This window comes from Phasianus colchicus, chromosome 35, assembly GCF_987193195.1.
Source record: "Phasianus colchicus chromosome 35, bPhaCol1.hap1.1, whole genome shotgun sequence".
NCBI classification, from domain to species: domain Eukaryota; kingdom Metazoa; phylum Chordata; class Aves; order Galliformes; family Phasianidae; genus Phasianus; species Phasianus colchicus.
Window position 1 is genome coordinate 1001378 of NC_143470.1, and position 11358 is coordinate 1012735.

Sequence of the window (11358 nt, forward strand, 5' to 3'; positions counted from 1 at the left end):
GTGAGCTGGGGGTCGGCCTCTTCTCTCGTGTCATTAGTGATAGGACCAGAGGGAATGGTTTCAAGCTACGGCAGGGGAGATTCAAGCTGGACATTAGGAAGTATTACTTTTCAGAAGGGGTGATCAGGCACTGGAATGGACAGCCCATGGAGGTGTCACCGACCCTGGGGTGTTCAAGCAAAGACTGGATGTTGTGTTGAGGGACATGGTTTAGTAGGAGCTATTGGTAGTGGGTGAACGGTTGGACTGGATGATCTTTTAGGTCTTTTCCAACCTTGGTGATTCTATGAAAGGAAGGGGGGAGCCTTCTAGCCCCACAGCCCGTAGAGCCCACCCTAGAGCCCCCTATCACCCTATGGCCCCACACAGCCCCTTAGAGAACCATATCCCCCATACACCCCCTTGTAGTCCCATATCCCATAAGAACTCTCCTATAGCCATCCCACTTCCCCTTATAGATTCCCCCAAGAGCCCCCCAGTCTTTTATAACCCTCCCATATCCCCTTATAACCCGTCTATAGTCCCCCCACATTTTCCTATAGCCCCATAACACCCTATAGCCACAATAAAGCCCCCTATACTCCCATATCCCCCGTAACACTTTGATAGCCCATGCATATCCCCTTATGATCTTCCCTTACAACTGTATAGCTCCCCAAATAGCCACCGACAGTCCCACGCCCCCCCAGCTCCCATAGCACCCTATATCTCTCTATAGCCCTAAAACACCCCCTAAAGCCCCCCCAGTGCCTTATAGCCCCATATCCCCCTCTATCCCCCACATAGCCCCCTTTTCTCCCATATCCCCCATACTACTTCTAGAGTCCCCACAGCTTGCTATTGCCCCAAATCTCCCTGTAGCCACAATAAAGCACCCTATAGCCCCACGAACCCCTATATCCACCCCTAAGGCCCCCGAAGCCCTAGAGCCCCATACCCTCCTATCACCCACGCAGCCCTATATCCCTCTACAGCCCCCCTAAAGCGCCTCATAGCCCCACATCCCTCCTGATAGCCCCCCAACCCCATATTCCCCACACAGTACCTATACCCTCACATCCCCCGACACTCCCCCACATCCCCGATATTCCCCCACATTACCCCATACCCCCCCAAACCCCATATTACCCCACAGCCCCCCTGTAGCCAAAACAGCCCCTAAACTCCCACATCCCCCCGGATCTCCCCCACCGCCCCTCGGACCCACAGCTCACCTCAGCCCCGGGGGGCACCGGGAGCAGCGCCGGAGGCCTCGGGGGGGCACGGCCCGGATGCGGGCAGCAGCGCTGCGGCGGTCGGGCCCCGAGTCCTTCAGCCGTCCCAAAGCCCCGCATCCCGCGCACGGTTCCTCTCCCCGGCCCCGGCCCAAGCCGTTCTCCCGCACACCTCCGGCTTGTGCCGCTTTCCTCAGCACCGCTCCCGTCGTGCCGCGGCTCCGTCTCGGTGCTGCCCGCACAGCTCCGGCGCGCAGCGCCTGCGCCTGCGCCTGCGGGACCGGCGGCGTCGGAGAGGAAAGACGGCGGGCTCCGAGCCGGAGGCAACGGCCGCTCCCGCGCTCGGCGCCTCAGCCAATCGGAGCCGGCGGCGCTGCCGCCGACCAATCCGAGACCGGAGGCGGGCCGGAACTGCCGCCGACCAATGAGAGGCGCGAACGGGCCGGAAGTGTCGCCGACCAGTGAGAGGCCGGGGGCGGGGCGGAGCGGCTGTGGGGGCGGGGCCTCGGGGTGCTCTGTATTGCCATAGGGGATGGGATTGGGATCGGAATTGGGATCGGGGATGTGGGATTGCGATTGGGATGAGGGATTGAGATTGACAGGTGGGTGATGGGCTTGGGATGAGGGTCTGGGAATGAGATTTGGAACTGGGATTGGGATGTGGGCTGTAGGATGCGGGGTTGGGATGTTGACTGTGGGCTCGGAATGTGAGATTTGGGACTGGGCTGTGGGAATATGGATGTGGGATCTGAGGGCAGTGCTGTGATGCCTGAGGTCACCCGGAGTCACTCTGTGATCAGCCCACAGCTGTGTGTTCCAAAGAACAGCCACTGAGGTCAGGGGCAGCAGTCCAGGCAGGGAGATGCTGTGGTGGGAAGCAGGCTTGGTGCCGACGTCCTGCAGGGAAACGGGTGCAGACTGCATGGGACAGTGTAGGACAGCACGTGGTGGAGATGGCTGAGGGGCTGGCAACGCTGGAAGGCCCTGACGGAGCCAAGGTCTTTGTCCAGCAGGCCGTGGATGGTGTCTGTGGTACAGAGAACCGTGAGGGGACACGCTGTCCTCGTGGCACTGGGCTCTCGTGGCCTCCTTGTGCCCCATGCAAAGGCTCCCACTGCTCCAGGAATAGTCTCGATCCTGCATAAGGGACAGGATCTCCCTTCCAAAGGTCTGGGCATCAGGGTTTGGCCTTGCTGCTCCATAAGGCAAAGGATGCTGTTCTCAGCATCACAGCCACCAGCACAGCGCCTTTGTCTCCCTGTAATCATGGCTTCCAATTATCTGCTCTAACAAGTCCCTGGGGGCCGTGTTGGCAATGGCTCTCAGCGGGGCCCATTCATACTCCCAGAAACTTCCTTCCAACTTTATCTTCCTGAGCACTTTGTGCAGTCTTCTCTCAGCACTGGAGGATGATGGACTCAGCACCAAACACCCCAAGGAGACCAGTACAACCCCGAGAGCCCTCAAGTGCTTTGTGCCTTCCTGACATCTTCCTCAAGTCTTCAGAACCTGTACAGCTAACTGGAGAGCTATCAGGAGTGCACTTAAAGAGGAGGACCCTAAGGTACATTTAACGAGTCTCTTTATTTATTTATATTTTCTCCAGTATTAAAAGCAAATTAAGGCAGCACTTTGCAGACAGTAATCATCCAAGGCGTCTCCTAATGAGGTTTGCTCTTTCACTGTGTGGACAGACTTTCTCCTCAGCCTCCCAAGCCCATTACTGCTCACATTGGCCCCGTGGGATTTTCATCCCTTTTCCTCACATCAGTCTTCTCTGAAATTTGCAGCTCAGTGTTGCTTTTCTTTGCATCAACTCCCACTTGCCTTCCTCAGAGAACCAGCTGCACATGGGCACAGAGGGATTCCTCCTTGTTGCCAACAAAGGGGAATCAACACGATGCAATTGAATGAACAGTAAAACACTCTCCTCAGCTGGATGCCATGTTCAAGCTGTCTGCCTTCCAGGGGGAATTTCGGTGCCAGAAGAACTTTTGGCAGAGAAAGTACATACAAACACAAATAAGAAGTTGAGTAAAGAATTCATTAGACTTCTGAGATGGCCCAAGTTTCCAACTTATGGGAGCTCCTAGAGTAACCAGATAGCTGGGAGGTATCTGAAAGAACAAAGAGCAAAGGGAGGGGGAAATCTGGAGAGCAGTGGGAAGGGCACATGCCCACACTGCCTGCAGAAAACACGACCTTAGCCATGGTCATTTATTCAGGAGAGCTGGAAACACCTGCAGGGAGTGGGAGATCAAATACAGAGGTGAGACCAAGCAGGGCTAGCAGCTGCCTGTGTCCCAGCACCTGAATGCTTTTGTGTCCTCCAAACACAGTTCTGGAAAACAGTGACACAATAAATCTCCTCAAAGACTGGTATTTCCAATAAGGAGAGAAACCAGGCCCCAAAGCAGTTTAGAAACTGAGAGGTGTGTTGGCACATTTTCTGTGATTTGGATCTTTCTCTTCAGTTCTTTGTTCCAGTTTTATTGACATTACATAACATCTTTCACACCTACAGCCTCAAAACAAACACACAAACAAACAAAACAACAGAAAAAAAAACATCTTTGACAGTGATAGGCCCAAGGAAAATGGTTACACACTAAAAGAGAAAATAAGATTAGATGTTAGGAGGGAATTCCTAATGTCCTTAACATCAGGTTGTGAGGCAATGGAACAGATTGCCCAGAGAAGTTGTGGATGCCCCATGCTCAAGGCAAGGACAATGACACGGGGGTTGGAACTTGATGGGCTTTAAGGTCCCTACCAATCCAAGCTATTCAATGATGTATGTTGGAAATATCCAAACACTTTATCAGGACGATATCTCTGATAAAGCAGATTTTATTTGCAATTGCAATGGAGGGGCCTCCTGCAAGCAGGACAGCACTCAGAAAACAGCGTTACATCTTTTATTCCCTATTGCCCGATGCTTCTCTCTTTCTCCCCCAGTTCCTCATTGGCTGAATACTTTAGGTTCCCAATCTTCTCAACGCTTCACTAAACATACAAACACTGGACAAACATAGATCTCTGCTGGCTAAGTGTAAACTTCTAATTAATTAATTAACGTCTGACCCTCACTCCACACTTGGTTATTGTTTCTGGATATCTGCTTGACCTCCCTTGCATAGAGATAAGCTCGGAAGGAGGAAAGTTCTTCTACAAACCAGTTGCCCTTTTTAGTATCTAATGCAGAAACAACATTCCATTCCCACAGACACCACAGAGTGACGTCCGCTCAGAAATTGTACAAAGACAAGTGATAGCTGGCAACCTACTGCTGGGAACCTGTTTTGGCAGGGGTGGTGAACGTGGTGAACCCCCGCTGGTCCCTTCCAACCCCTACGATCCCGGGTTCTACTTTCTGTTCACAAATCTGATGTCATCCAATCCAACGTCCCGCTTTCTTAACTCAGCCGATATCCCCTCTTCGTTCCTCTTCCTTCCTTCAGGTGATCCTGCCCACAATGTCCATGTGAAATGTCTCATCCTGCTTGGAAGGCTGTGAGGAAAGCAAATCTCTGGGATCCCCCAAACAAAGCACTCCCTGCCCGGCAGGGTCGCGGGAGCCATGGAGTCATGACTGTGACACAGAGGATCAATGCCGGCTAATTTATGGAGCGTTCTAACAAGGAATCAACGACTTCCAGGCAAAACTAAGCAACTTTCTGACCACAGGTCATCAGCGTTACGGGTAGAGTACTTTGGAACAGTACTTGTTTCCGTATCTCCTTCTTGAACATCACTTCAGGCAACGGCCACTAAAGGAAAACAAGTAATACTACACTGAGAGCAAAGAAAAGGAGAGAGAGAAAACAGTGAGCGGTCAGCGCTCCCACCCGGGGCGGGCAGCAGGCTGCTGGTGCCAGCATCACAATGGGCAGCGGCCAGCACCGGCCACGCTGTCATCGCGTCACCATGGCGACGTTTGTGACACGGGCACCCGGGAGGGGTATGTAGGCAGAGCACGCTGGTGGGTCCTGCATCCTGAAGGAGCATCTGGCAGAGAGCAGACGCATCTGAAGGATGAGCTCCGGCATGGCTGGCGCCAACAAGGAGCAAGCCGCCGGCACGAGGCGGAACGGGATGAGCGAGGTCGGCCCCGCAGCGAGGCGTGCCTCCAGACCGACACGCGCCGACACCGAAGGTACACGGGTCCACAGCCAACCTTGGCACGAGATGACACTTTCCATCTGCCACCTCGCTCCTGCCTGGCAGCGGTAGCGGTGCTGGGAAGCGGCAGATGCAGAGTGTGACCTGCTTTTCCTTTGCCCTCCAGAGCGAGTTGCCGTCTGGGATGCGGTGGCCGCCTATGTACGGGAGCAGCTGCTGCTGCAGAAGGTGTGTTGGCTGTCGGGTTCCTCCTCTCCCCATCCAGCTCAGCCTGGACTTCCTCTGAGTCTCCCCCTCCACAGAAAGCAGGAAACTGCCCCCACATTTCTCTCCTGGGCATCCCACGGGCTTCCTGCAACTCCTGCACGATCACTTGTGCCGGGCACTGTCTATCTCAGGGCTGATGCCTGTCTCTGGAAGCCTCTGGATCCCACGAGGCTGCTTCTGCCCTGCCTGCTGTGCTGCATTTGGGAGGGCGAGGGGAAGGAGAGGACTGCGCAGCCCCTTCCCAAAGCCATTCCCGATGCCCTGGCTTGTGCCTCTGAACAGCGGCAGAGGGCTGTCCCTACCTTGGACCCCTTCGGCTCTTCCTCCAGCCGTCCCATAACCCTTCCGCCCTTCCTTTCTCTCCCACTTGCAGGGGGTCTGGATTCCCACCTTTGGCTTCTTTGACACCATCTCCAAAGACATCCGGACTGAGGACGGGACGGTGACTCTGCAGTGGCCCGTGTTTCACCTGGCTACAAACCTCATAGCCACGCACCACCTCAAGGCCCACAGGGAGTCCCTGCCAGGTAGGAGGGGGGATTAAACTTTTGCTGGCTTCATGGACAGGGCAAACGGCCACCACCTCCATTCTCAAAAGCAAACCTCTCCCTCTGAGCAGCCCGTCCAAATATGGGGCCGTTCTGGCTGATGTCCACCAGAAGCACTTCTAGGGAAGAACCTGTGGAAAACCACCCGTATCATCAACTCCGTCCCTCGCATTTTTCAGTCCATAGGAAGGTGGAGCCGCTGAAATACAGCAAGGTGGCCGCAGCTGCTTCTCTGAGCTGGCAGACACTCCGGACTTGCATTCAAAGCACCGTGTCCCTGCTCTCCGGCTGCCTGCAGAATGGGGAGAACGTTGCCGTTGTCCTCAAGGACATCGGCGTGCTCCTCATTGACGGACTGACCTTCCAAATGAAATTCTACTACGACTTCCTCGAGAAGCTGTCAGGGAAAGAGAAATTCAGAAGAGCTGCTTTCAAGGTGAGCTGTAGTTTCTCCATGACCCAGGCAGAGCTGTGACACCTGCTGTGCCCGCACACGGCCCACCAGGATCTGGCCAGCTGCTCAGGCCGTACAAGTGCTGTGCTGCTGTCAGCTCTCCCCGCCTTGGGCTCCTCGTGTCCCCAGGACCTCAGCCGTGACGAGGACATCCCACATCCTCCCCCTTTCTCCCCTGCAGGCCCCCTGGCTGCTGGACACGGTGGTGTCCCGGATGGCACCGGTGGCCTCCCTGGCGCTCTCTGGCTGCCTTGTCGTCTTTCCCAAGTGAGTATGTTGGTGGCTGTAGCTGCTGCTTGATGCAGCTGCTCAGCTCTCATTCCATCACGCTTGCTCCTTGTGTCCACGACTGTCCTGCCCATGAGCATATGTCCTACAGTCATGGAAGGATTTCAGCTGGAAGGAACCCCGAAAGGGCACCTAGTCCCACTCCCCTGCAGGGAACAGGCACACCTACCGCCAGATGAGGTTGCTCCGAGCCCGGTCCAGCCCGACCTTGAATGCCCATCCGGGCACCCACCACCTCTCTGGGCAAGATGTTCCGGTGCCTGCCACCCTTCTGTCAAAACCTTCTTCCTTATATCCAATCTAAATCTTCCCTCCTGCCTTTTGAAACTATTTCCCCCTCACTTATCCCGACTGATGCTGCTGAAGACTTTAGAAAGTCATGTGCTTCATGCAGCATGAAAATGTGCCTGGGAGCAGACAACCAGAGAGCAACAAGGATTGCTGGAGCGCTGCGTCACACCGGTTGCTGTCTTCTCGTCACGTACAGGTTTCAAATGGAGTTTGTTCCCAAACCACCGCCCGCAATAAGACGCAGGTCCTCACGAAGCCTCCCTGGTCCGGAGAAACCAAAGAAAGAAGAGACTTTGCCACCTCTCGTCCAGGGCAAGAAAGGTAAAGCAGCTGCCAGCTCCTTTCCGCGGCACGGGCAGCATACTTGAGATGGGAAATCCCCTGCTGAACATCAGCCAAGGGCTCTGACTTGTGTCAAAGCTTCACGCCAGCTCAGCACGGCCTCTTCCCAAACTAAGGAATTGTTGGCCTCTCCCAAACTAAGGCGCTGAGCGTGACGTGCCCCCATCCCTGGCTATGGCAGGAGGATGTGCGGATCTTAGGCCCTGCCCTCCCCCAGTGGAAGGATACGGTCCCCAAAAGTCACTCTGCCACCTCATCGTCACCACCCAGCTCCTCTTTCCCAAAGCCAACGTCACTAATGCAGTCCCAAAACAGAGCTGAATTGCAGAGAGGAGGAGTGGGGCCAGGGATGGTGTCAGGAAGGGTACGAAGGCGGTGCAGATGTCAGCAGTGGGGGGAGCAGAGCGTCCCTCTCAGATGTTCTGGGAACAGGCCTGAGAGCCCCTTGTGAGTGAGCCAAAGGGTTTACGGTGAATCTCCTCTGCCTTCTCCATTCCAGTGAGATTTGCTGACCGTCCAACCTTCATCAAACGCTTGAGCACAGACAGCGTTGATGGAGGACACCTCAGAAGGATAAGGAGCTCACTGCTGAAGGAGAGCTCCAAGGCCAGGTGAGGCTGGAGGCTCTGGGCTGGGATGTGCATGGGGGTGACACAGCGAGAGCCCGTTCCCTAGCCCCAAAGGGTCACTGTTGGTGGCCGCCCAACAGTGCTGAACGCAGCACCCACCGTGCTGGGATGGGGACGCCAGGAGCCCCCCTCTCCGCATCCCAGGAGAGTCACGGGGCAGCCGCTGAGCTGTCTGTGGGGAGGGCTGCGTTGCAGCCAAGGCTCCTGGCTCAGGCTTGCAGCATGCGGCCCCAAAGCCATCAGCCACTCACGCGGACCCCTCCCGCTCTGTCCTTTCAGTCCGCTGCCACCCATCCGGAGGGCGTCTGAAGCCCAAGAGCAGCCGGTGACCTGCGAGCTGCAGGGGGAGGCAGTACCATCAAGCAAACAAGACCAGCGCCGAACACTGGGAACCAAACACGTGAGCTTCCTTGATGAAGTGCAGGAAGCAGGAAAAGCCCATCGTGAGGATGCGGTGCAAAAATTGCAGACAGCCAAGGCCGCACCCCCTCAGATCACCTTGAGGCCAGCAACACCTTTCAGAAGCGACTCAAGAAGATCTTCCACAAGGGCTGAGTCTACAGAGCCTCAAGGCCGACCATCCAGGCTCCCACTGACTTGTGACTCGGTGAAACTTCTCAGGCAGAGGGCAAGGAAGATCAGGACAGTGCAGGATGCACTGGGGCAGATGGCAGCATCACCACTTCGTGGGGAGTCCAGGCTGCCTGAGGAGTCTTCCATCACCCGACCTGGACTGCTGCCACCCATAAAAGAAGAAACGGGGTCTCCCGAGTGCCAGCCTCCAAAGACCAAACCCCCAGTCCGCAGGAAGGCCACACCCTACCCACGCTGATGCGGGCATGGGGTGCCCACGACACACAGAGCTCCACTGGAGGCAGCAAAACAGATGTGTGAATCCCATCTGCATCACATCTAATACTAACCAGGCTGCCCAGGGCCCCATCCGACCTGGCCTTGAACACCTCCAGGGACGGGGCATCCACAACCTCTCCGGGCAGCCTGTTCCAGTATCCCACCACTCTCTCTGGAAAGAACAATCCAATCTGGCATCCAATCTTCAACTCAAAACCACTTCCCCTTGGCCTGCCATTAGCTACACCATCAAAGAGTTGACTCCCCTCCTGTTTGTAGGCTCCCTTTATGTACTGGAAGGCTGCAAGGAGGTCACCCCGTTGCCTTCCCTTCTCCAGGCCAACAAGGAGATCTAGAGTGAAATGTAGAGGGGCAAAACCATCAATAAAGCCTTATCAGGGGCCTACCCTTTAAAAACCTCCAGAACGCCTGTGACAGTGTCATTGCGCCTTTTGACGCCAGCTCTTGTGCTGGTGGAGGGAGAAAGAATTGCGAGAGGGCATCAGAGCGTCTCACGGTGCTTTGATGCCCAGGGAAATCCAGCACAGTCTCTTCTGTCTTATCTGGATCACAACTTACGGGCTTTTGGCCTGGCAGGGCCCCTTTGGCCGGCTTGGAGAGGTCTGCAAATGCAGAGCTCCATGGGCCAGCCGGCCGGCCACCTCTCGCCTGGCAGTGCTCCCCTGAACGGCCAGCCGGCTTTCGGCCTGGCCCAACTGGCCGGCCAGGAGGCTTCAGGCCTCGGAAGGCTTCCCCAGCCAGTCAGCCAGCTTCACCAGAGATTCCGGATCTCCCTCAAGGCCTGAGTGCAGCCGCTCCACGCAGCCCCAAGGCAGACCATCCAGGCTGCCACAGCTGCCTCGTGGAGCACTCCAACTGCCCAGGCAGAGCACCAAGAAGAGCAGGCCTGGCAGGCTGCCCCCAGCCGACTGGCCTTTGATCTTCATTAGGCCTTGTTCTGCTGTGGAGGACAGGTGGAAGCAATTCACTTGTCTGGCAAAGGGTGGAGCCTGGTTCCAGCCCTCCCTACCCTCACGTAGGGGCTGGCTGCCAGCTGTGAGGGCTGTCAGCATGGAGGTGTGTTCTTTGTTGGTGTTCTGTGTGCCCTGATCTTCTCGTGGCCTCCTTGTGCCCCATGCAAAGGCTCCCACTGCCCCAGGAATAGTCTCGATCCTGCATAAGGGACAGGATCTCCCTTCCAAAGGTCTGGGCATCAGGGTTTGGCCTTGCTGCTCCATAAGGCAAAGGATGCTGTTCTCAGCATCACAGCCACCAGCACAGCGCCTTTGTCTCCCTGTAATCATGGCTTCCAATGATCTGCTCTAACAAGTCCCTGGGGGCCGTGTTGGCAATGGCTCTCAGCGGGGCCCATTCATACTCCCAGAAACTTCCTTCCAACTTTATCTTCCTGAGCACTTTGTGCAGTCTTCTCTCAGCACTGGAGGATGATGGACTCAGCACCAAACACCCCAAGGAGACCAGTACAACCCCAAGAGCCCTCAAGTGCTTTGTGCCTTCCTGACATCTTCCTCAAGTCTTCAGAACCTGTACAGATAGCTGGAGAGCTATCAGGAGTGCATGTAAAGTGGAAGAGCCCAAAGTACATTTAATGAGTCTATTTATTAATTTATATTTCCCCCGGCATTAATAGCACATTAAGGCAGCACTCTGCAGTCCATCTTCATCCAAGGCATCTCCTAATGAGGTTTGCTCATGGGGCTATGGGGACAAAGAGGGAAGGGTGGGATGTGAGGAGTGGTTTGAGGCAAAAAGGTGGGGCGGTGTAGGAATGCCTTTATTTCTTCCTGAGATGGGACTGGGGGTCCCTGTAGCCCAAAGGTGGGGCCACGATCCATGACCCCACATGAGCCAAACCCCAAGATGACCACATAACCCTGTGTGTGCGTGACCCCATGGCAGCGTGTGACCCACAGCCCTGTGTGAACCATACCCCCACACGACCCTGGGACTCCCTGACCCTGCCTGCCCCCATCACGCAGTGGGTCGCAGTGGAATGCCTTTATTTCTTCCTGAGATGGGACTGGGGGTCCCTGTAGCCCAAAGGTGGGGCCACGATCCATGACCCCACATGAGCCAAACCCCAAGATGACCACATAACCCTGTGTGTGCGTGACCCCATGGCAGCGTGTGACCCACAGCCCTGTGTGAACCATACCCCCACACGACCCTGGGACTCCCTGACCCTGCCTGCCCCCATCACGCTGCGACCCACTGCCATGTGGCCCCAGAACTCTGGGATCCCTGCCCCCACCTCACCCCCACCATATAACACTCTGAGACCCGTAACTCCCTATCACCCAACCTGACCCTACCATCCCTTCTGACCCCAT

At 55.9% G+C, this 11358-nt stretch overlaps 1 protein-coding gene and 1 pseudogene across 1 annotated transcript; one reads left to right on the forward strand and one right to left on the reverse strand.

Moving 5' to 3' along the window:
- Positions 1-2779: 2779 nt before the first annotated feature.
- On the reverse strand, positions 2780-5941 carry LOC149913719 (uncharacterized; annotated as a pseudogene).
- LOC149913720 (uncharacterized) lies at positions 5859-9264 on the forward strand. The gene is made up of 3 exons (XM_090129027.1): positions 5859-7505; positions 8026-8137; positions 8435-9264. The coding sequence occupies exons 1-3, from the start codon at positions 7106-7108 to the stop codon at positions 8985-8987; spliced, it is 1065 nt and encodes a 354-aa protein (XP_089985153.1). The 5' UTR covers positions 5859-7105; the 3' UTR covers positions 8988-9264.
- The last annotated feature ends 2094 nt before the right edge of the window (positions 9265-11358 follow it).

Excerpts from the sequence above, each read along its gene's own strand:
- LOC149913720 (XM_090129027.1), top strand. The coding sequence starts at position 7,106 with ATGCCCATCCGGGCACCCACCACCTCTCTGGGCAAGATGTTCCGGTGC. Across the intron at positions 7,506-8,025 it reads TCTCGTCCAGGGCAAGAAAG|TGAGATTTGCTGACCGTCCA; the intron begins GTAAAGCAGCTG and ends TCTCCATTCCAG. Across the intron at positions 8,138-8,434 it reads AAGGAGAGCTCCAAGGCCAG|TCCGCTGCCACCCATCCGGA; the intron begins GTGAGGCTGGAG and ends CTGTCCTTTCAG.